The 26,805-nt window shown below is 43.4% G+C and overlaps 1 protein-coding gene across 1 annotated transcript in view; it reads right to left on the reverse strand.

Annotated features, from left to right (window-relative positions):
- The window catches only part of LOC126365774 (soluble guanylate cyclase 89Db-like), a 430,509-nt gene that overhangs the window by 197,748 nt on the left and 205,956 nt on the right, over positions 1–26,805 (reverse strand). Inside the window, exon 2 of the mRNA XM_050008298.1 lies at positions 10,706–10,911. Within this exon, the coding sequence (XP_049864255.1) occupies positions 10,706–10,911 (206 nt within the window). The remainder of the gene's footprint in view (positions 1–10,705; positions 10,912–26,805) is intronic.

A 26,805-nucleotide genomic window follows, 5' to 3' on the forward strand; every position in this document is an offset into this window, starting at 1 on the left:
ACTCACTCTAGAAAGTTTTGTAAATTTCAATTTTTTAGATCGTATATGACGCTGTTGTATAGATGTGGCAGATATACACTACTGGCCATTAAAATTTGCAACACCAAGAAGAAATGCAGATGATAAACGGCTATTCATTGGACAAACATATTATACCAGAACTGACATTTCATTACATTTTCACACAATTTGAATGCATTTTTCTTTTTTGTCATCAGTCTACTGACTGGTTTGATGCGGGCCGCCACGAATTCCTTTCCTGTGCTAACCTCTTCATCTCAGAGTAGCACTTGGAACCTACGTCCTCAATTATTTGCTTGACGTATTCCAATCTCTGCCTTCCTCTACAGTTTTTGCCCTCTACAGCTCCCTCTAGGACCATGGAAGTCATTCACTTATGTCTTAGCAGATGTCCTATCATCCTGTCCCTTCTCCTTATCGGTGTTTTCCACATATTCCTTTCCTCTACGATTCTGCGCAGAACCTCCTCATTCCTTACCTTATCAGTCCACCTAATTTTCAACATTCGTCTATAGCACCACATCTCAAAAGCTTCGATTCTCTTCTGTTCCGGTTTTCCCACAGTCCATGTTTCACTACCATACAATGCTGTACTCCAGACGTACATCCTCAGAAATTTCTTCCTCAAATTAAGGCCGGTATTTGATATTAGTAGACTTCTCTTGGCCAGAAATGCCTTTTTTGCCATAGCGAGTCTCCTTTTGATGTCCTCCTTGCTCCGTCCGTCATTTGTTATTTTACTGCCTAGGTAGCAGAATTCCTTAACTTCATTGACTTCGTGACCATCAATCCTGATGTTAAGTTTCTCGCTGTTCTCATTTCTACTACTTCTCATTGCCTTCGTCTTTCTCCGATTTACTCTCAAACCATACTGTGTACTCATTACACTGTTCATTCCGTTCAGCAGATCATTTAATTCTTCTTCACTTTCACTCAGGATAGCTATGTCATCAGCGAATCGTATCATTGATATCCTATCACCTTGTATTTTAATTCCACTCCTGAACCTTTCTTTTATTTCCATCATTGCTTCCTCGATGTTCAGATTGAAGAGTAGGGGCGAAAGGCTACAGCCTTGTCTTACTCCCTTCTTAATACGAGCACTTCGTTCTTGATCGTCCACTCTTATTATTCCCTCTTGGTTGTTGTACATATTGTATATGACCCGTCTCTCCCTATAGCTTACCCCTAATTTTTTCAGAATCTTGAACAGCTTGCACCATTTTATATTGTCGAACGCTTTCTTCAGGTCGACAAATCCTATGAACGTGTCTTGATTTTTCTTTAGCCTTGCTTCCATTATTAGCCGTAACGTCAGAATTGCCTCTCTCGTGCCTTTACTTTTCCTAAACCCAAACTGATCGTCACCTAGCGCATTCTCAATTATCTTTTCCATTCCTCTGTATATTATGGTTGTAAGCAGCTTCGATGCATGAGCTGTTAAGCTGATTGTGCCATAATTCTCGCACTTGTCAGCTCTTGCCGTCTTCGGAATTGTGTGCATGATGCTTTTCTGAAAGTCAGATGGTATGTCGCCAGACTCATATATTCTACACACCAACATGAATAGTCGTTTTGTTGCCACTTTCCCTAATGATTTTAGAAATTCTGATGAAATGTTATCTATCCCTTCTGCCTTATTTGACCATAAGTCCTCCAAAGCTCTTTTAAATTCCGATTCTAATACTGGATCCCCTATCTCTTCTAAATCGACTCCTGTTTCTTCTTCTATCACATCAGACAAATCTTCACCCTCATAGAGGCTTTCAATGTATTCTTTCTACCTATCTGCTCTCTCCTCTGCATTTAACAGTGGAATTCCCGTTGCCCTCTTAATGTTACCACCGTTGCTTTTAATGTCACCAAAGGTTGTTTTGACTTTTCTGTATGCTGAATCTGTCCTTCCGACAACCATATCTTTTTCGATGTCTTCACATTTTTCCTGCAGCCATTTCGTCTTCGCTTCCCTGCACTTCCTATTTATTTCATTCCTCAGCGACTTGTATTTCTGTACTCCTGATTTTCCCGGAACATGTTTGTACTTCCTCCTTTCATCAATCAACTGAAGTATTTCTTCTGTTACCCATGGTTTCTTCGCAGCTACCTTCTTTGTACCTATGTTTTCCTTCCCAACTTCTGTGATGGCCCTTTTTAGAGACGTCCATTCCTCTGCAACTGTGTTGCCTACTGCGCTATTCCTTATTGCTGTATCTATAGCGTTAGAGAACTTCAAACGTATCTCGTCATTCCTTAGAACTTCCGTATCCCTCTTCTTAGCGTATTGATTCTTCCTGACTAATGTCTTGAACTTCAGCCTACTCTTCATCACTACTGTATTGTGATCTGAGTCTATATCTGCTCCTGGGTACGCCTTACAATCCAGTATCTGATTTCGGAATCTCTGTCTGACCATGATGTAATCTAATTGAAATCTCCCCGCATCTCCCGGCCTTTTCCAAGTATACCTCCTCCTCTTGTGATTCTTGAACAGGGTATTCGCTATTACTAGCTGAAACTTGTTACAGAACTCAGTTAATCTTTCTCCTCTTTCATTCCTTGTCCCAAGCCCATATTCTCCTGTAACCTTTTCTTCTACTCTTTCCCCTACAACTGCATTCCAGTCGCCCATGACTATTAGATTTTCGTCCCCCTTTACATACTGCATTACTCTTTCAATACCCTCATACATTCTCTCCATCTGTTCATCTTCAGCTTGCGACGTCGGAATGTATACCTGAACTATCGGTGTCGGTGTTGGTCTGCTGTCGATTGTGATTAGAACAACCCGGTCACTGAACTGTTCACAGTAACAGACCCTCTGTCCTATCTTCCTATTCATAACGAATCCTACACCTGTTATACCATTTTCTGCTGCTGTTCATATTACCCGATACTCATCTGACCAGAAATCCTTGTCTTCCTTCCACTTCACTTCACTGATCCCTACTATATCTAGATTGAGCCTTTGCATTTCCCTTTTCAGATTTTCTAGTTTCCCTACAACGTTCAAGCTTCTGACATTCCACGCCCCGACTCGTAGAACATTATCCTTTCGTTGATTATTCAATCTTTTTCTCATGGTAACCTCCTCCTTGGCAGCCCCCTCCCGGAGATCCGAATGGGAGACTATTCCGGAATCTTTTGCCAATGGAGAGATCATCATGACACTTCTTCAACTACAGGCCACATGTCCTGTGGATACACGTTACGTGTCTTTAATGCAGTGGTTTCCATTGCCTTCTGCATCCTCATGTCGTTGATCATTGCTGATTCTTCCGCCTTTAGGAGCAATTTCCCACCCCTAGGACAAGACAGTGCGCTGAACCTCTTTCCGCTCCTCCGCCCTCCTTGACAAGGCCGTTGGCAGAATGAGGCTGACTTCTTATGCCGGAAGTCTTCGGCCACCAATGCTGAAATTTATCAAAATTCAGACAGTGGCGGGGATCGAACCCGAGACCGAAGACATTTTGATTATGAATCAAAGACGCTACCCCTAGACCACGGGTACCTGCGACCGTAGCAGTCGCACGGTTCCGGACTGCGCGCCTAGAACCGCGAGACCACCGCGGCCGGCTGAAATTGTCTATCTTAAATTTTGTAATTATACATGAAGTACAAGATTTCCGCAAACGAATAGGAAACTCACACAATAAACGCGCTCGTTCTACACACCGTCATAGTATGATGGCTACTTTTTTCCATGATACGATCGGTTGCAAAATATAAACCACGGTGAAATGCAAAAATGTTGTATTCGCAACATTAGCTAGACTTTCCAGATATTTCTCTACATAGTCAACAACTGCGACTTAAGTTACTCTTTTGTCGTACCGCGGTACGATCTTTCCTGTACCATCGGCAAAGAAGGCAGCCGCCTCCGCTTTCCACCAATTCTCTACTCTGGTCTGCAGCTCGTTGTTTGTGCCAAAATTCTGTCCTCATAGATAGTGGTTCAGGTCAGCGAAGAGATGAAAATCAGAGGGAGCAAAGTCAGGGCTGTGAGGTGGATGATGAAACACTTCATATCCAAAGCTCTGCAGGAGCGTCTTCGTGCAGCTGCAGTGTGTGGCCAAGCATTGACGTGGGGAAGGACAAAGGACCATAACATTCCTCTTCCCTTGTTCTCAATTTCCCTTCGTACGCAACTCTCGCGAATCGCCTGATTCACACGCTGAACAAGATCATCATGAACGTATGCACGTACTGCTTCAAAAGTCCTGCTGACATGCATGGCAGTTACGTCACATGGGCTGCATGGGATAAGGCGGAATCGGTAAGCACGAAGAAATCGAAGGACAGTACACACTTCGCACTTGGCAGGTGACTGTTTGTTCATACAGTACTAGAGACACTGCGCAACACATCTGTGCAAAGCTGCAACGGGTTTCCACTGTGTCTAAATTCGCAGCCTATCGGATCTTGTAGGGAAAAAAGTAGCCTTGGTACGTCTTACCATACTGCAAAGTTCCAAACAGACAACTATTCTATCACACTGTAAGACAATACCTTTCTCCATGCACGTCATAACGCAAAGTTCCACCTCAAACCTACGACCCAAAAAATTCGTAGCGATATCAGTCCAGCCGGGATCAAAGAATACTTCCCGAACATCTCATTGGCAGAACCCAAAGATCAACTATGCTGTTCGCAGTCGATAATTAGGTATAGAATTGTACACTGAAGACCCAAAGAAACTGGTACACCTGCCTAATACAGTGTAGGGCCCCCGCGATCATGCAGAAATACCGCAACATGACGTGGCGTGGACTCTACTAATATGTGAAATAGTGCTGTAGGCAACTGACACCATGAATCCTGCAGGGCTGTCCATAAATTCGTCAGATACGAGGGGGTGCAGATCGCTTCTGAACAGCACGTAGCAAGGCATCCCAGATACGCTTAATAATATTCATGTCTGGGGAGTTTTGTGGCCAGCGGAAGTGTTTAAATTCTTCTGAGTGTTCCTGGAGCCACTCTGTAGCAATTCTGGACGTGTGGGGTGCCGCATTGTCCTGCTGGAATTGCCCAAGTTCTTCGGAATGTACAATGGACATGAATGGTTGCAAGTGTTCCGACAGGACGCTTAAGTACGCGTCACAACGTATCTAGATTATCGGGGGTTCCTTATCACTTCAAATGCACACGCCCCACACCATTGCAAAGCCTCCATCAACTTGCTCAGTGCCTTGTTGACTTGCAGGGTCCATGGATTCATGAGTTTGTCTCCATACCCGCACACGTTCATCCGCTCGATATAATTTGAAACGAGAGTCGTCCGATCAGGCAACATGTTTCCAGTCATCAACAGTCCAATGTCAGTGTTGGCGGGTCCAGGCGATGCGTAAACTTCTTGTCGTGCAGTCATCACGGCTCCGAAATCCCATATCGATGATGTTTCGTTGAATGGTTCGCACGCTGACACTTCTTGATGGCACAGGATTGAAATCTGCAGCAATTTTCGGAAGGGTTGCACTTCTGTCATGTTGAACAATTCTCTTCAGTTGTCGTTGTTCCCCTTCTTGCAGGATATTTTTCCGGCAGCAGCGATATCGGAGATGTTATGTTTTACCGGATTGCTGATATTCACCGTACACTCGTGAAATGGTCGTACGGGAAAATCCCCACTTCACCGCTACCTCGGATATGCTGTGTAGCATCGCTGGTGCGCCGACTATAATTCCTTGTTAAAACTGACTCAAATCTTGACAACCTGTCACCGTAGCAGCAGTAACTGATCAACACTTGTTGTCTTACATAGGTGTTACCGACCGCGCTGCGCTATTTTCCCTGTTTACATGTCTCTGAATTTGAGTACCCATGCCTATAGCAGCTTGTTTGGCGCTTCAGTGTATATTTGCAGACGACAAGCGTTAACTAATATACGAAATACAAGTGAGTGTAGGCTGGAACTTGCACATTAAATAGTGAAAGATGCGAATGTAACAGCCAGCTTTCAACATCTTCATAAAAATAACTGTCAGGTTTATAAAACATTTTGGTTTTGGCCCTAGTTCGATCGTTTCCTCTTAAACACAGGTTGTTATAATCACTTCTGCTAAGCGACAGTTTCGTCACCAGGACGAAGTATGCGACGTGGTGACGTCGGCCACCACCTCTGTGTCTAGGTTAGACAGCATGGAAAAAATAATACATTTTCAATGACGAAGTGATTGTCTAGTTATATTCCTTTAGTTTCTTGCAACAAAAATAAAAAACCATGTGAAAATCCAATTACCAGTTCTAATCAAGCAGTGGTCATCAGCCGGCCGCGGTGGTCGAGCGGTTCTAAGCGCTTCAATCCGGAACCACGCGGCTGCTAGGGTCTCAGGTTCGAATCCTACCTCTGGCATGGATGTGTGTGATGTCCTGAGATTAGTTAGGTTTAAATAGTTGGAGGTTTAGGGGAGTGATGACCTCAGATGTTAAGTCCTAGAGTGCTTAGAGCCATTTGAACCAATGGTCATCAGACTATAAATAAATAAAGGAAATAGTGTGAAACATTGTGGAACGTATAAAATCTACCAAGTACATAAGTAAGCTATAGTAAAAAGATCTGTATGACTTTGGGCGTTGAAAGAACTCAACAGCAGTTGAAAATCTGCGATCGGACAAGGACTCGAACACGGTTTCTCCGCTTCTCCGAACGTCGCCTTGACCGCCTTTGCCGTCTGGATACGCTTTCCGTCCGCCTCAGATTCCCATTTTCTGCTATCCACTGATGTTATGACCCCACTCACCATTGTTGTTACACATGTTTGACGCCGTGGTGAGCAGCACTTGGGTATTTGAGTTGGACGGGGAACCTGTTCAGATGGCCGAGGCGGTCAATATGACCATTCGCGAAAAGTGGAAAATCTGGTTTTGAATCCCGGTCCTGTCATAAATTTTTCAAGTGCAGTTGTTAAATTATTTCAGAGGCCATGTCCGAAAGAACAGACATCACCCATATCATTTAATAATAAATCTAGAATAAAATCTATACGTATTGCTAAATCAAATTCCCCATCTCGTTTTTCCGTCTGTATATGACGGCCAGTCTCAGGAACTACAGTGGCTATATTGATACGGTTTTCACTAATAGATAGATCGATTCACGAGGAACGGTTGTATGCACAATTTTTTACAGCCACACCAGCCAAGCCGTCCGGCCGTAAATACTTAGCGCTACCCGTGCGAAGCCTGGGTAGGTCGTTAGTTATTTCTAAATGCACATGCAGCACGCGGTTATCAACGTAAGGACAGGAAACGGAAGCTACACGCCAAGGCTCCATTGGCTGACTGTAACTCTCCGTATCCATTCACGTCTCCATACGCGAAAGGAATAGCCACCCCGGTAGATTTTATAGTTACATGGTTTAGAGTAATATGACAATTTTTACGAAAAAATTTAAAATTTTAAAACAGTTTAATATTTTAGCATTTGTAAGAGGGAGGTAGGGAATGGCAGTGTTTCATGCACTCATCACGATATGAATATGACAAAAAGGTAAATTATAGGGTAGGAGTAATAATTACGCATTCTGAAAGAGAAGAAAGATATTGAAATACACTATCTGATCAAAAGTGTCTACAAACCAATTGGTGGACATTAAAATCGGGTAGTCCACCCTCCGCTTTTATGAGAGCTTCAACTCTTTTGAGCACACCTGCAGTGACTTGTCTGATTGTCTGTGGAGGAATGGCAGTCCATACTTCCTCAAAAGGCGCAAACAGGTAAGATAGAGATTTTAGCGCCGGGGACCTGGAGAGATTTCAACGTTCTAACCCATAGAAAAGGTGATCCACTGGATTCGGGCAAGGACTCTAGGAAGACCAGTCAATTTCAGAAATGTTATTGTCTACAAAGCATTGGATCACAGATGCTGCTTTATGACAGAATGCACTGTCATGCTGATACAGTCACTCGCCAAAACCAAACTGTTCTATCAGTTTGCCACGGAGCACAGCGCAATTCATCACTCCAAATCACTTCCGGTCTTCCACTGCCTGATGCGTCGCTGTTCACACGACTTCAAGCATCATTTAGGATTCACTACAGAAACTTATGGCTTACGAGGACCTTCTCCACCATTGTGCCCCTTTCTCGTTAACTGCCTATCCACAGTCACTGTACCAGTTGGACTGTTGGTAGCACTTTGGAACTCGCGAATGCTTCCTTCTGCTGATTTCAGGCGACTTTTTACAACTACCCTATGCAATGCTCAAAGTTTCCTGTCCGTCAGCACATGAGGCCAATCCGGTCTCGGTTTAGCTGTGGTTGTTTCTTCGCAGTTCCGCTTCGCAGACACATAAACAATGGTCGAGTTGGGCAGCTATGGAAGACTTGAAATGTCCCCAATGGGTCTGTTACATAGGTGACTGGGCCGTGGTAAAAGTTGCTGTTTTGAAGAACGCGCCGCAGCGCGTTGTGTGAAACAGTCTCCCTCCGTTTCTGGCGGTGGCACTGCTGTGGCAATCGCAGCTTTGGTGTCTCTCTCTGGAGGGAAAGCGGAAAAGTGGTCTGTTCACGTGCATTTACGGGGCGCTATGAGCTCGCCAGTTGATCAGTTGGTGAGCCGGGTCTGTGTGGGGCAGTCAGTGTCCAGAGTGCTAGTATGTGCTAGGCCGCCAGTCTACTCGAGTTTGTTCAGGCAATGGTCATTTGGTGGTTGGATCGATGGGTTGCTCTGTCCCGCACTGGGACACAAGATGACTTGTCCGCCTTGAGCGTCGGCGCATGTGAGGTCGCCACGTGAGTCCAGTGGGCCGCGCCGTATAGCGAGGGGTTGTGGCTTCGCGGCCGACACGAGAGCAACAGGAGTCAACCCACGACATCGGTCTGGCCGGGGCGAGGTGTGACGCCTGCGTCCGTTGAAGCGGCTGGCAGCGGACGGTTCGGGAGAGCGCTTTGGGGGTGCTGCCCCAGGTCTTCGCCAGACATCGCAGTTATTAGAAGCTAAGTGATTCGTGATATGTTGTTTCATTCGCTTGTTAAATCCTACTTGTTTTCTTGGCCAGTCTCTCGTCCCCAGCTTGCTCGTCTGTCTCTCGTCCGCATTTGTTAGGCAGTTAGTGTCTGTCTGTCTGTCTGTCGGTCTGCCGTACTTTAAAAGCTGCCTCTGTCATGATTGTCGGTTTCGGTGTTAACGAATTTATTCCTTGAACTGTAACGGCCAAATTCCTTGAAATATGTTTTTATCTTGCCTGTCATCTTGCGAGCCGGTATATGTGTAATGTAGAGCTTGTTGTACACTTTATGTTAGTCTGAATTTCATGGGTTTTATTTAAATAGTCATTTTCATGAAGTTGCCACTCTGCCACCGTAAGAGTCCTTTTAAAAACAAATTGCACTTTCGGTGGCAAAGTGTTTGAACCATTTCCATCGCTCTTACGGGGTGCATAGTTAATGTGTTTGTGTGAGTTGTTAAAATTTTTAGTTTAAGGGGGGGGGGGCGGGGGGTAGGACGTCAAACGGGCCGAATTCGAGCAGGAGGGGCATCACAGAACATTTTAATTTCCAGTGTCTATACTTTTACAAATAAATTCATAAAACTTTGTCAGCATCACCACGAAGAATTCAGGATTCACAATGATTGCTGTGTAAGTTCGAAAACATAACAAAATAATCTTTTTATGTGTGAAATTTCATCATTTTTTCACTTAATAATTGCAGAATTTGTTGATATAGGTACCCTTTTCTTCATAAGTTACAGAGATTCTTCGATGAATTTTGCATAGCATACATACCATCCTTACAGGTGTATGAAACTCTATAATTTATTTAATTTATGAAACAACGAATGATCTGTTGTATTTTGTAGTTAATTACCTCAATTTTTACCACAGTTTTTAATAGATTTGGAAAATTCTAGAGTTTCATACACCTTTAAGTATGGTTTGTGTACTGTGCAAAATTCATCGAACCATCTCTCTTACTTATGAAGATAAGTGTACCTATAGCAACAAATGCTACCATTAGTAAGTGAAAAGAATGATGAAATTTTACATGTAAAAAAAATTTACTTCGTTATGATTTCGAGCTTCCACTATATGAATGTGAATTTTGAATCCTTCCTGGTCATGCTGACAAAGTTTTATGAATTTATTTGTAAAAGTATAGACAGTGGAAATTAAAATGTCCTGTGGTGCCTCTCCTGCTCCAGGTCGGCTCTTTTGACGTCCTACCCCCCTTAAAGTAACCTGGTGTGTTGCAGATTTGCATCAGTGTAGTCTTTCAGAGGTTGTTGTGAGCAGTTGTGACTATGGCCGTGTTGAAATGGAGCGGCAAGCTTCTCAGCCCGAAGGCTCATACTGTCAATATTGTTCTTTCTGCTTCTAGATAAAATTGTAACTTGATATTTCGAAGGAGCTTTTCTGCTTATAAATTTTAAATCTTTTTTTGAAAAGGTTTTTATGAATAAAATCCCCGTTTCTTAAAGGTAATTACATTTTCATCAGTTACTCCCTGGCAACTACTTCCACGCTCACCTAGTGTGGTTAAATGTGTTAATGTTCTTGATGAATCGCTAGTAAATAAAGTAAATTCTTTAAGAAAAGATTATGAAAGTAAATTCACGGTTCACTTTTGATCATATGGCGTACATACAGTAAATAATCGAGATCGTCGGTTGTAAATGATACACTGAAATGAAGAGACTATTTGTGTCGGTCCGCATCAAGCCAGTCTACTAAAAGAGGTTCTGACCCGAAGTAGCTGAAGTATCGGACGAAGCAGCGGCCGAAGAACATCATGAAGCCCTCGACGGTGGCGCCGTTTCCGACGACCTGGGCGCAGGCGGACGCCAGGTCCCCGATGAGGCTGTCCGGGTAGAGGTGGTGCGTGTTGAACACCCGGAAGCGGCAGCCTGCTACCTCGCAGGCCTGCTCCCACACCGACTCCCCGTACTCGCTCTGCAACACCAAGCCACGCCACGCCATGAGTATGTACACTTGTCAAAATTATCTGCACACCTGGCCGGACACAATTACGATGAGGCTGAAAAGTTTATCGAACACGGTCAAGAAAGATGATCGTTGGCAAAAAATCGCAGCACCAAAGCATAACTGATAAGTCGTGGTACGGGAAAACTTAACCAAAGCGTAGACCCAAATGAGGTTATAGTTTCAAACACACGCACTATATATATATATATATATATATATGTGTGTGTGTGTGTGTGTTTGAAACTGTAACATCATTTGGGTCTACTCTAAGTCCTTCAGTACACACACCATCAGATTATTTGACTTGTCGCTCTAACGAAGTAGGCGAGTGTCACCAAAATGTCTCGTGGTCTTATCGTGGCGTGTTTATCTTCTGCCGTTAGGTCAGACGATAGAAACGCCACTTGCACGATTAGAGTAGCAGATTGACGGTGACCAACTTTAAACAGAACTTGATTAATTTTCACACACATTTATTAAAATAATAACAAGCATAAGAATTACTTAACTTGGTTCTGGATGCTATTTACAATGGACAATCTGAAGTTCCTTTGGTATTGATACGTTAATCTTATTCTCACATATATCTCTGATACTGGACAAAAGTGTCTATACATTTATCTTCGTGGCTATGTACAGGAATATGGTAATCTTATCAGGCGCAGACTGAAACTTGACTGTAGACTGGTACAGACAACTGCAGACTAGTACAGACTGATGCAGACTGCCTAATCGGAGGTCTGTACACTCGCTATAATACCTCGCGCGTCCATGTATCACTGCACGAGTGCGATCCGCGAGGAGAAAAGATTCTACGTTAGCAGCAACCTCATTGGCAGCATTCCATAGTAATACGTGGATCGGCGGAAGTAGAATTTGGTCCGTCTCTATGGCAGCACCATCTCGTGGTGCAGAGGAGACGGATGAGCGCTGCGCCTGCGCTGTTGTGGTTAGCGGGGCGCGCTCTAGTGGGAATGTTGTGTAAGCGCTGACTATGCGGAACTATGTACACAACATATATATATAATCACAAAACACAATAAAAATTTAAAATTTTTAAACTCCAGGAGTGAAGGGCCGCTAAACATTTACAACTGTAATGTCAGAAAGACAACCTTAAGATTCAACATAAGGAGATAATCACACTTTTGATTAATTATTGACCTATACAATAAGTTACTGAAAGGAATGGTTTTAATCATTCAGCCAGAAGGGCCAATCAAATATAACCACAAATGCTGTTTTGATAATGCTACAAGAATGCAAAACCAACAGTTAATTTACTTCGTCCAAAGGAGCAGTAAAGACCAAAAGACAAAATCATATACCAAAGGTTTTTTTAATGAAACAAGCTAACAAGATAAAATTAATAACCAAAAAAGGGTAGTGACGTCGCCACTAGGCCTGAAGGGCCTGAATATGAGTAGTAATATATATTTGAGAATGGTTGAAGTTGGTGAGTTAGCACTTAAAACCAGCCCTTGCTCCTCACCACTAGGAAAAATTTACAATCAGCTGTGGTAGGACTGCCTGCTTTAGCAATATGGCACAGACCAGCAGAACAACTAGAAACTTCAGCAACGTGCCGAATCGTCCACATAGGGCATGAAAGCAACTAAAATAAAATAAGAATTACTAAACATTGAAACACATGGTTCAAAATATAACGCCTATCTAGGCAGGAACTGTTAATGACGCCCACTGGCCTTCGTAAATCTTCGACTTAGTAAATGTGACGGCCAGTACTAAATAGTAATAGCACTCAACAAGTGGTAAAATACAAGATGGTTATTGCACTTGGGTCAGAATAAAATTTCAACCACACATAATGTTTTAGGTTCATTTATTAAGGCACAGAGAGTTAACACTCTTTTCTAGTGATTGTTACACTTGACAATATAACAGCAGATCATTGAATCGAGATTTAGGGCACGGCTGAGCCTACTAAAATTGCGAAACACCATGGCACACGACCTTAGAGCAAACCGCACTCGACGACACGGGCAGAAATTGAGTGATACACATCAAGTCAAGAAATTCCCACCGTTAGTCCAGAAGGCAGAAAAGCAGTCGTTAACAGTTGCCACGCAGAGCTTCCTTATCACGCAGCCCGTCCAGAACAACTTCCGCCGTCCCGAGTACACAAGCTCGTAGCAATCACGTGCGTTCACTGGAAGTTATACCACCTTTCCCGCAACATTGCGCTGCCACACAACCGGAAACTAAAGTCCCCGTTTCACTCGGGCAGCAGCACTCGATACTCTCGTCGTCAGCAGGTCTCTCCCAGAACGCAGCGCCCTCCGAAATTTAATAGCAAACAGACCAATCGCGGCAGAGCAAAGCCAAGGCTCCGGAAGGCGACACACCACACCTAGGCAAAGTTCAATAACTAATGTCAAGTAATGAATTTTGGAAATACATTTATCTAGGTAAGTTATTCAAGTCATTAAAATTTCAAGATCACAGGTTAATTTAAGCCGAGATCAGCCACTGCAAATGTGAATTACTGATAGATTAATAACCGGTGGAACCGCCAGAATGTTGCATGTAAGCATGCAAAGTGTATGCATTGCATTGCACAGATGCCGGATGTCAGTTTGTGGAATCGTGTTCTGTGCTTGTTGCACTGCGTCAGTCAATACAGCGACGATTAATGCTGCTTGTGGATGACGCTAGAGTTGTCCGATGACATCCCATTCGTGCTCGATTGGAGACAGATCTGGTGGTCGAGCAGGTTAACGCAACATGTCAGCACCGACTACATGGTCGAGAGTTATCCTGTTGGAATGCACCCCCTGGATTGCTGTTCATGAATGCCAGACCAACAGGTCGAATCACCAGTGGGTAAGAACCTATGTCGGCCGCTGCATTGAGCACCAGCGCCACCTGAAATACAGGTATTTGGAAAAATCAGCGGTGGCTGAGCATTGCCCGCTTAACAAGCATAAGATTTTATTTGAAGAAACGAGAGTAATAGCCCACACATCGAATTACTGGGACTCTGTAATCTGGGAAGCAGTCGAAATTAGACTTAGCGATAATAACTTTAACAGACAACGGTTATGCACTTAGGAACACCTGGGAGAGTGCACTGGATAAAGAAAAATCGCAGAGCAAAACTTCCCGCACTTTACTTCCTGATTCAAGGGATGGCGCTGCAAGCAACGCGGGATAGAAACTACATCTACGGAAGTAGAGAGCACCACTATAAAACGCGCCATATCGCTGTTGCTATGACGTATTACAGCCAATAAGAAGCCGTGCTTTGCATATAAAGCTGGGAGTCTCGCCAGTTCACGACATCCCGCCGCTTCTCCAGCTGCCTCTTGCTCTCCCCTCCTTTTCCATACTCTCTGACCTTTTCCCTCGGCAGCTCCCACCTCGCAGTTTTATTGTTCGTCGTGTGTGCTCCAAGTGGGTTTTAAGTGTGTTGTTCCGGAGTGTTTTTACTACTGTGGCCGACTGTTAACCTGTGGCTGCGCATTCAGTGTCTTCTGTGTATTAAACATCGCCAATTGTGTTTTTTAACTTTCTGGTGACCTGTTTTAACTGTCCCCCAAGAACGTCTCCATCTCAGTGTATATTTTACCTCCATTTCCTCCCCTTACTCTGTCTTATGTCCCCTTTTTTATCTCGTTATGTATGTATCATTTTATTCTTGTTTTAGTTGTAGTGTCACTCGGCTGAAGAGCGGCGGATTGTGCCGCTGACAGCCCTCCCCTGCCCATATGGGGCAGGGGATTGAAATCACAATAAAGGAAAAAAAAACAGTTCACGACAGTCAGTTTTAGCCCTGACAACGACCATGGAGGTAGTGGTCAAAAGCTTGGAGTTTTATCCTGAATTGACACGGCATGTACACTGAGAGACTTTTATTCAAGAAATACGTCGCGAAAGACTTCGTAGCCAGTGTGACTTACAGTTTTGCAGTCAGGGTGCCTGGGATGACAACGTGAGTGCTGCTGCTGTCACACGAAATAGAACACCAGACCATAGCTCCAGGTGTAGGTCCAGTGTGTCTAACAAGCAGACAGGCTGGTTGCAGGTCCTCGACTGGCCTAGTTCTAATCAACGGCCATCACTGGCACCGAGGAGAATTAGCTTTCATCAGTAAACACAACAGACCATCGCCAGGCCCTCCAATAAGCTCTCGCTTGACATCACTGAAGTAGCAAACGGTGGTGGTTTGAGGTCAGTGGAATGAACGCTATGTGGAGTCTGTCTTGGAGCTGTCCTTGAGAAGTAATCAATTTGTAGTGCCAAGTGGCTGTCCAGAGTCCAGTCTTCTTGCGACCGTACATTCTCGTGACCCCCGCAGCCAGCAATCATGAGCAGTTGCTGCATTTCTACCAAGTCTTTCTGTAACATCGCAGAAGGAACATCCAATTATACGACCTCGTTCAAAGTGAGTGAGATCTTGATAGTGGCCTCTTTGTCGCCTTAAAAACATTCTTGGCTAACATCAACCCACCACGTCCAGTCTCTAAGGTAACGAACTCTCAAGGCCGTTAGGCGTGTATTTAAAGCAAACTTGATTTGCTTTCCTCACAGTGGTGCTACTTATGCGACTGGCGCGAAACTGGAACAGACGTCACTTTTCAGATGTAGAAACATGCATACAAACTTTAGTTTCTGTCGCACAAGTCCTTCTTGGTGTTGCGATTATTTTCCGTCAATGTATAATAACTTCTTTTTCCTTCTAAACAATTTCTATTGGTCGCAATGTCCTTCCCTGGTAGCTGAGTGGTCAGCGCGACGGAATGTCATGCCTAACGGCCCGAGTTCGATTCCCGGCATGGGCCGGAGATTTTCTCCGCTCAGGGACTGGGTGTTGTGTTGTACTTATCATCATCATCCCCATCGACACGCAAGTCGCCGAAATGGTGTCAACTCGAAAGACTTGCACCAGGCGAAAGGTCTCCCCGACGAGGGGCTCTAGCCACACGGTATTTCCATTTTTATTGGTCGCAATACATTTTGGAAGGTGATTCTTCAGGAATAAATGTCAGCATGGGTTTCATATGTCATCACAGTTCCGTCGGAATGTGATATAAGCAGGTATCTAATGCGATTTACATGTTGCCACCCTATTTCAGATCTACCAAGTCACATTTGCTACTACGAATGTTTCGTAGAAATTCTGGATCTTTGTCCATACATACCAGTAAAGTAGCGATCTGTTTCCTTCTGCACGTCAGACTGTGTGTCCAACAGATATAGAGACCACAGTCTTACGCACACCTCACCTCACTTTTTGTAAATGATGCCTCTAACGCTGCCAGTCTGAGAGGCTGTCGACAGTTTTATTCGGCATCTGCTTCATTCACTCAGTCTCTGTCTCCTCGTGTATTGACGGGCGACCTAACCAGTCGCATCTCCAATATTGTGCATTAGGCATAGGGGGTTTTAAGCCAGTCGTAGTCTCCATAATGACATAATCTTTTGAACATGGGGAGGTCGAAAAAAATCAACGAACCATTTACAAACAAAGGTTTTGACAATTTGAAAGTTATCTTGCCCAGATAAAAATACTTCAGTGTTTGAAAATATATTTTAAACAATACAAAGAGTAAACAACTGTAGACTAAAATTGTAAGATAAGTGTACTCCCTTGTTACATTAATTGCCTGTAAAGTACAGTGAATAAAGCTAAGGGCCTCTTGTCGTGTGAGACATTCATCTTACGAACACAAATAACCACAAGCAATGCCCAAATGTACGGGCTCTAGCGCTACGGGAAGCTCCATGCTGATGGCGCTAAATGTATAAGAAATGCGCCTAGACTGCACTGAGTAACTTACTTACATTAAAGTAGAAGAAGAAAATCATGCTTTGTGTAAGGCCACCATGTAAAATGATATAAAATTAGACATTTATAAAAGTGCGTGTAAAAATGGAATTTGCAAACATTTTTATTGCAGAGTAAGACTGCAACGACATTTCACCGAGCATGTAGTAAAAAGTGTTATAAAAAGTAATTAATAATGTATATAAGGGAGCGGAACATGAACCAAAAATTAGTAAAACGTAACTGATGAAATGGAGAAACTTCCGCTTAGCTCTGGAGAAGTTTACAAATAGCAGACGAAGCAGAACAGCCAACAAATTGTAAATTCAGATTAGGCGCTAGACATCGCAAAAAAGTGTCGAGAAGGCTGAAAATAACACTAGGTACATGTAAAGATTGACATACAAATTACAAACAGTACTAAATTAGCGTACAGCTACAATGTTTTGAGGTAAACGACATAAACGCCGAAGGTTTGCATCGATAATAACTGCCTCCCCGTCACCGCTTTTAACCATTCAAAGTAAAACCTAATTTATGAGTGGCGTTCGAAGCCTTACAGTCCAGACTCGGTATGCCAATCAGGAACCAGGCTGAAGATACCGGTTTGGTGAAGCGCCTTGTTCTGCTGCGTGAAAGGGTCGGTAACTGCCTGCGAAACATCCTCGTCCGACAGTACTCTTCCCTTTAAGCCTTAAGGCCTATTTTAAGGGACCGAAGGCATGACAATCACAGGAGGAGAGATCAAGACTGCACGGCGGATGGTCGAATGTCTACTGCTTGAGTAGGCCATTAAAATTGCTACACCAAGAAGAAATGCAGATGATAAACGGGTATTCATTGGACAAATATATTATATTAAAACTTACATGTGATTACATTATCACGCAATCTGGATGAGTAGATCCTGAGAAATCAGTACCCAGAACAATCACCTCTGGCCGTAATAACGGCCTTGATACGCCTGGGCATTGAGTCAAACAGAGCTTGGATGGCGTGTACAGGTACAGCTGACCATGCAGCTTCAACACGATGCCACAGTTCATCAAGAGTAGTGACTGGCGCATTCTAACGAGCCAGTTTCTCGGCTACCATTGACCAGACGTTTTCAATGGGTGAGAGATCTGGAGAATGTGCTGGCCAGGGCAGCAGTCGAACATGTTCTGCATCCAGAAAGGTTCGTACGGGACCTGTAACATGCGGTCGTGTATTATCCTGCTGAAATGTAGGGTTTCGCAGGGATCAAATGAAGGATAGAGCCACGGGTCGTAGCACATCTGAAATGTAACGTCCACTGTTCAAAGTGCCGTCAATGCGAACAAGAGGTGATCGAGACGTGTAACCAATGGCACCCCATACCATCACGCCAGGTGATACGCCAGTACAGTGATGACGAATACACACTTCCAATGAGCGTTCACCTCGATGTCGCCAAAAACGGATGCGATCATCATGATGCTGTAAACAGAACCTGGATTTATTCGTGCACCCAGGTTCGTCGTTGAGTACACCATCGCAGGCACACCTGTCTGTGATGCAGCGTCAAGGATAACAGCAGCCATGGTCTCCGAGCTGACAGTCCATGCTACTGCAAACGTCGTCGAACTGGTCGTGCAGATGGTTGTTATCTTGCAAACGTCACCATCTGTTGACTCAGGGATCGAGACGTGGATGCACGATTCGTTACAGCCATACAGATAAGATGCAAGCCATCTCGACTGCTAGTGATACGAGGCCGTTGGCATCCAGCACGGCGTTCCGTATTACTCTCCTGAACCGACCGATTCCATAGTCTGCTAACAGTCATTGGATCTCGACCAACTCGAGCAGCAATGTCGCGATACGATAAACCGCAATCGCGATAGGCTACAATCCGACCTTTATCAAAGTCGGAAACGTGATGGTACGCATTTCTCCTCCTTACACGAGGTATCACAACAACGTTTCACCAGACAACGCGGGTAGACTGCTGTCTGTGTATGAGAAATAGGTTGGAAACTTTCCTCATGTTAGCACGTTCTAGGTGTTGCCACCGGCGCCAACCTTGTGTGAATGCTCTGAAAAGCTAATCATTTCCATATCGCAGCATCTTCTTAGTGTCGACTAAATTTCGCGTCTGTAACACGTCATCTTCGTGGTGTAGCAATTTTAATGGTCAGTAGTGTATTTTGCGATATGGGGACGTGCGTCATCTTGAAGCAGCAGCACCCCTTGTCCCAGTTTTCCTGGTCCTGGTTTCGACAGACATTCTGCTTCATACACAATCCTCATTCTCAAATGATTGTATACCGGTAGTTGTCCTTCGGTAGCTGAGAACAGAATAACATCACGTTGCTTCTGTTTGGACGCATTTGATGATAATGTCAACGTAATTCGAGTTTCCGGTTTACCGCTCGCACGTGGGATAGACACGAATGGTTCAAATGGTTCTGAGCACTATGGGACTTAACATCTTTGGTCATCAGTCCCCTAGAACTTAGAACTACTTAAACCTAACTAACCTAAGGACATCACACACATCAATGCCCGAGGCAGGATTCGAACCTGCGACCGTAGCAGTTGGGCGGTTCCGGAGTGCGCGCCTAGAACCGCTAGACCACCGAGGCCGGCTAGACACGAATGCCAGGCTAATTCCTTGCCTACATGTCGGTGCATATATAACCGCATCGCAGCCGAGCTGCCTTGCATGCTAGTGCAGGAGCAATGTCCCAAAATGGAAACTTTTTGCTCACCCTCATATATTCGCCGTTCATTGCATCATAAGGCGACTCTGCACAACATGATTTACTGATTCCAGAAAGCAAATTTGCTTCAGGCCAGTGTGTTCAACGCCTCACTGCGCTTGTTAAAATTCATCGCAATAAACGTGCAGAAGTCTGTACTTTCAAAATATTGGCACTTGGATCTCGGCCATTTCCTCCTAGACTTATGTTTGTACCATTTATCATGCACGAAGGAAAGTTAAGTATGCTGTAAAGCTGAGTGCAGCTGCCTCAGTGTTCAAGGCAACGGAAACACTGAAATACGTACACATATCTCACACATCATAACTCAAGATAGCAAGTAAAATTAACTGAGTATGCATCTAGTGTCAATTTGAATGAAATCCTTTTGAGAATCAGTCCATGTCATCCAGTAAATTAGAAAGGACCTATTGGATGTATAACAAAATCACTGACAACGCCTAGTATGTTGTTCTAGATGGCAAACTTCTCATTTTTAAAGGTGGAATTACTATTCACAAATGCAGATGGTCTCTGTTGATGCCACTAGTATGTAAATGAATGAGACACAAGAAATTCACCTCACAGCTTTAATCACGGCGTCCATTACAGTTTCAGTCATAATTATATACAAACGCCGCAGAGGGCGGCACAGTACACAGTTTTATACACAACACCAATTGAGGGCATATGAGTCTCTTATTCCTCAACATCCTCCCCACGCTGGTCTATCTCAAGGGGAATGACCATCTGCACCCGTCGACAGATGGTGCCGTCCCGCTGCATCTTATTTTACCATCTACGAGGGGTGGCACCTCTTTCTCAACTGCTTTCATCCACAAGTGCCGAAGTTTGATGTCCTCAAGTAGAACGACTTCTCCAACTCCTGGTCTTCTTCTTCAGGGGTATCCCTTCACTCGTGGTAGCTTCTTAGCAGCAGGACGTCTTCATTTTTTCACCTACGCCAAATTTCGTCGTTGACCTTTTATCTTACAAGAGGAGGTCGCCAATTGTGAAATTCAGATTCGATTCATACTGCGCATAATAAAAGCTCATGGCCAGAGGTGTAATGTGGCAAAGCACCAAGATGCACTTCTCAACCGTTGTCGAGAAAATCGACAGTTAAAGGAAACCGTTGCGGTGAAATACTATCTACGATTTATAATTTCCTACAGCGTCGTGGCGCAGCGGTAAGCGCTCGGGTTCGTAATCCGAAGATCGCCGGATCGAATCTCGCGCCATGCAACCTTTTTTTTAGCATTTGTTTTTTCTAATTCAAATATATATATATCGTGGGGTCTCTAATTCTAACGTTTGACTTACACTATACGCATTCGTTTCGGAATATCGTTTCTACATCTCCCGTTAACTACACGTGTAAACATTATGAAGTCAATTAATAAAATTTGTGAAATACAACTTTGTTTGCGGAAAATATAATCATGTTCGAAGTCACCAATTTTTCCACGACAAACGACTTTCAACAACTTATTATATGCATAATTATTGCAACTGATTGCCCGGAATATATATATATATATATATATATATATATATATATATATATATATATATGTGTGTGTGTGTGTGTGTGTGTGTGTGAATTACAAAATGAAACACTAAAAAAAGTTGCATGGCGCGAGGTTAGATCCGGCGACCTTTGGATTACGAACCCGAGCGCTTACCGCTGTGCCACGACGCTGTAGGTAATTACAAATCGTAGAGGGTATTTCACCGCAACGGTTTCTTTTAACCGTCGATTTCCTCGACAACGGCTGAGAAGTGCATCTTGGTGCTTTGCCACATTACACCTCTGGCCATGAGCTTTTATTAGGCGCAGTATGAATCGAATCTGAATTTCACAATTGCCGGCCTCCCCTTGTTAGTAGTAAATTATGGGCAAGATAGGTGTTGGATCTGGCTCACATGGAATGGGTACTAGTTTTCCACCATTTAGGAAACGAGCTGATGTCAATGCCGGACCACTCACTGCTTGAGTGATGGGCCATGAGTTTATTGCGGCTTCTGTTCCTATCAAAACGGCGTTTAGGTTCTCTTCATCCATCTGAGAGCGACCAAGCATCTTTCTCAAGTAACGCTTGACTGAGAGTATCACGTGTTCCCACCAGTCTCCCTACCAAGCCGCCCGTGGTGGCATATACTCCCAGGTGACTCTATGACTACAAAATCGAGTCAAGATGACTTTGCAACTTCTATGGTCTAAATGGTCCTCAGCTCGTGGTCTCGCGGTAGCGTTCTCGCTCCCCGAGCACGGAGTCCCGGGTTCGATTCCTGGCGGGGTCAGGGATTTTTCGTGCCTCGAGATGACTGGGTGTTGTTATGTCGTCTTCATCATCATCATTCAACACCATTACGGTCGGAGGAAGGCAATGGCAAACCACCTCCACTAGGACCTTGCCTAGTACGGCGGTGCCGGTCTTCTGTATCGCTCCCCTACGCTGTGTCCAGGAGTATGGGACTTGATCATCACGGCATAGATGCATTCACTGATTCCTTTGGAAGTAGCGTCATAAAGTCTTGTATTCTCGCCTGCGGCAAGCTCTCGAACAACTGTTGTAAATCTTGAAGTCCTGGGTACTAGCGCTGAAAGTAATTGACGAGTTGGTCTCCCACATGTTCTATTGAGGACAGATCTGAGGGTTTTGCTGGTCACGGGAATAGCCTCAACATAACGTAGACAGTTCGTAGAAACACATGACATGTATGGATGAGCATTGTCCCATTGAAAAACGGGACAATTTGAAGGGAGGTAACTCATGAGGATCCAAGATGTCCTTGATGTACCGCTGTGTAGTGAGAATTCTCCCCCTATCATGAGGCTAAGAAGAATACCTCAGTGCCCCTCCAGAAGATCAGATCCTTTCGTAACTACTTGTTCTCGGATGGCAGCAGAAGATGTGGAGTTACCACACACTACGACGATCTTTCCTTGTGATGGTCAGGTGTGAATGACCGGAACCTTGAAGCGAGCATAGACGCTCACACGGTCCCATGCAATCCGACGTCGGACGAACTGTCCATAAATCACGCTACAAAGTTCTAATGGAAATGCCGTTATTAATCCGGAGAGTGTAGAAAGCGTTCTGCAGCCAGCTCGCAATCTTAGATAACACTGAATGGTTACGGAGCAATTGAGTGAAGTCTCACACCAAACAAAGAACCCTGACCACTATTTCTTTCTTTATTTCGAACTGTGTGAGATTCATAGAAACACGGTAAGAAGTTCCGTATCTACAGCACTCCGAAATAGTACAAAAACTTTAGAGACATCTTACTCATTCTGTCGTTGCCTCCTAGGTATTGTAACTGATGTGAAGACTTTTAGGAGCAGTTACTACACCAAATTTTATTGGAGAATGATAAGAGGCTGTGACGTCGTAGCTGCACGGATATCTCAAGCAGGGAAAGGGCTAGGGGCTTTATCAGGGGCGTGAACCCTGAATTAACGATAAGTACTCGCGGCAAGTGCTGTCGTGTCTCACGCATCGATTGTCGATAAGCTACATTATGGGCCAGATGGCTCGGACATCGATTAGCGATGCATTGTCTGAGAGCAGCGACGTAGCACCTCCAGCCTGAACCATTACCGCTGCACTGCACTCGTGTGTAGGTTGGAGGCAGTTTCAGATGTTCTTTGCTGTTCGAATAGAACGATTCTGTTTTACAGTTAGTTACTCCAGCTTATCTCTTGTGAATACGCATGTATGTGTGGTGAAGTGGTTAAATTCCTTGTTGAACATTTCTGAATAGTTCATCTGTATATATGAGATCTGGAAAGAAAAGAACGAACCTGCTCCTGTTACTAATGAACTACTTATCGTGATGTATTAGTGCGCAACTGTTTTCCGACGTTGAAACGTACCGTTACGCAGAGATAGATAAATGATTATGGCGCAAAGAGAGTTAACAGCGGAGCTTTTTTCTTGTATTTCTAATTCCTGTCATTGGCTTCCTTATAGATTTAAACGAAATAAAAAAGAATCTATCAAGAAAACAAACTTTAAGGTGTGATTGTGGTTATTTTTGTAATCAATAGAAAGTTCTTCACAAAACGGAAGTTTAGTGTCTAATAACCCTACCACAACAAAGGTCAAAAATTAATTATGATTGTAGTGTTGTTCACGTTGCTAAATATTGCATTGTCGGGCAACAGCAAAGTTATATTATGTGGCAGGTGTCATTAGTGCACAGTTAATACTGTCATTTCTTGAAATAATGGATAAACTAGGCACTCATCTTTTCGTGTTTCCCACGCTGGTCTCGTTGTGAACTCATGGCTCAATCGTCGAAAATCTAGGTAGCGATGATTCCAAGCTCGGATGCAAAGAGGCCTAGGTGTTATTCTGCGATATTCAAAAGTTTTATAGATGTGTTTCATAAACCATTCTTGAAGATTAAACTTTTGCAAGTTAGTACAATGGCGATGTAAAAAAGTAATCAGCACTCCGAATTTAAGTTACACTTATTTTTTATTACTTTTGTTGCAATATCACGTAATTGTTCCAAAACATCACTTCACAATATAAAACATACTTGAAAATATCTTCCTCACTGTTAAAATTCACACTTCATAAACTGACAACAATTTGCGTCTTTTTTTACATGACGACCAAAGCTTGACTCTCTAATAACCGCTTACGCGCCCAAAAATCAGAGTTACAAGTACGTCAAAGATCATAGTGACAGAAGAAAGAATACACATAAGAATAATATCATTGCAATATATACATATCGATGTATCGAAGTACCTCTATATTAATGAAATCAAATTTGAAAGTTGTTACAGAAATATGTTAACTATTTTACAGAATCACAGTAGAATATTGCTGGTATCGAGAGGTTGAGGTGAGGTGCCGTAATGGTTACGTAATTCAAGTACTATTACAAGTGGTTGATTATAAAAAAGTAACATCGTAATAGAACTGGAATTCGATGTAAAGGGAAGGAAAGTGTATGAAAAACTTTCTTTCAATCGAGAGCAAAATATGATCGAATAATAATACCAAATAATGCCGTGCTGGAAACAGTGAAAAGATGTATTTAGTTTGAATGGTTATCGTAGTTTCGACTCACAAACAGCAGAACAGAGACTCTGAAAAATACGGTAAACAGTCGTCTCGCCTGTTTCCGAAACCAGAAAGCTAAATAATGTCTGCCAGTGTGGGTTCAATAGTGCTTTTCACCGCTGAAAACCAGTCTCTGCAGTAGGTCGCGAGGCAACATGACATCCTGCCAAGTTGAGTCTTGTTTGAGTCATCACTCTTCTGAATGGTATGATGCGGCCGCCACGAATTCCTATCCTGTGCCAACCTTTCTATCTCACAGAACCACTTGCAACCTAAGTCCTCAATTATTTGCTGGATGTATTCCAACGTCTGACTTCATCTAAGATTTTTACCTCCTATGGTTCCCTTTATTACCATGGAGGTTATTCCCTGATACGTTGACAGATGTCCTACCATCAAGTACTTTCTCCTTGTCAGTGTATTCCATATACTCTTTTCCTCTCTGATTCTGCGGAAAACCTCCTCATTGCATAGCTGTTCAGTCCACATAAGTTTTAACATTCTTCTGTAGCACCACACCGCAAAGTCATCGATTCTCTGTTGTTCTGGTTTTTCCACGGTCCATGTCTGCTGTGCTCCAAAAGCACACTTTCAGAAATTTCTTCGTCAAATTAAAACCTTTTTTGATACCAGTAGACTTCTCTTGGCCAGGAATGCCCTTTTTTCAGTACTAGTCTGCTTTTCATGTCATCCTTCCTCCGTCCATCAGGGGATATTCTGATGCTTAGGTAGCGGAATTCCTGAACTTCATCTACTTCGTGATCACTAATTTTGATGTTAAGTTTATCGCTGTTCTCATTTCGGCTACTTCGTCTTTCTTCGGTTTACTCTCAGTCCTTATTCTGTTCTCATCGTACTGTTCATTCCATTTAACAGATCCTTTAATTCTTCTGCATTTTCGCTGGATATGGCAATGTCTTCAGTGAATCTTATCATTGATATCCTTTCAACTTGTTTTTAACCCCTTTCTTAAACCTTTCTTTTAATTACGTCATTGCATCTTCGATGCATAGATTGAAGGGTAGGGGCGAAAGGCTACATCCCTGTCTTACACACATTTTAATCCGAACCGTTCGTTCTTCGTGTTCCACTCTTACTGTTCCCTGTTGATCCTTGTACAGACTACATCTACATCTACATCTACATTTATACTCCGCAAGCCACCCAACGGTGTGTGGCGGAGGGCACTTTACGTGCCACTGTCATTACCTCCCTTTCCTGTTCCAGTCGCGTATGGTTCGCGGGAAGAACGACTGCCGGAAAGCCTCCGTGCGCGCTCGAATCTCTCTAATTTCACATTCGTGATCTCCTCAGGAGGTATAAGTAGGGGGAAGCAATATATTCGATACCTCATCCAGAAACTCACTCTCAATCAAGACTGTGAAGGCTAGTAAGCAGCCTATTGCAGCCATCACATTATTAAATGTATGATAAGAGAATTGGATTAAGCATGTGAAGCATATGATACGTAGGGACGATCCTCGTACCTGTTATTTCATACCGTTAGACTAACATAGCTTTATAGCAGTTTTTTATACATTTGTTCCCGATACCACCTTAAGCAGACAATGACTCTATATTCGAGCAATAGTTGTAGCAAAGCACAAATTCTTTTTCTTTTTCACTGTGTATACTACGCATCTTTCCCTACAATTTATACCTACCTTTCTAGGAATGTTGAACAACAAAAGTGCGTGCCAGCAATCGGTATGTAAATAAGTGGAACATATGAAAGTTGATTCATGAGAGCAGACGCCTTTCACCATGTCCTCACAGTTAAGGCACATCTTCCTGCAACATTTTGACATACAAAAATTTGTATTGAGTAAAACTACTCCTCGAGCGTGGTGTGGTTCTTTAAAGTCACTGATGCAACGCTGTGTGTTCTTATCACTTGGCTTAAAGAAAACATGCGCCACTTCAGACAACTTTCATTACCTCTAAGACGGTGTCACAAATGTTGCCTCACGAAAAGAATGAAACATCAAAAGTGGAGGAGGGAAGGGAACGAAATGAAACTTCATGAGTCGAGAGGGAATGGGATGTAATTTCAGTGTTCACATTTTTTTTCTTTTAGTCATCGGTCCTCTAACTGTTTTGATGCGGCCCGCCACGAATTCCTCTCCTGTGCCAAACTTTTCATATCAGCGACGTACGTCCTCAATTATTTGCTGGATGTATCCTAATCTCTATCTTCCTTTACAGTTTTTATCCTCTCCAGCTCCCTCTTGTACCATGGAATTTGTTCCCTGATATCTTAACA

This window comes from Schistocerca gregaria, chromosome 4 (assembly GCF_023897955.1).
Source record: "Schistocerca gregaria isolate iqSchGreg1 chromosome 4, iqSchGreg1.2, whole genome shotgun sequence".
NCBI lineage: Eukaryota > Metazoa > Arthropoda > Insecta > Orthoptera > Acrididae > Schistocerca > Schistocerca gregaria.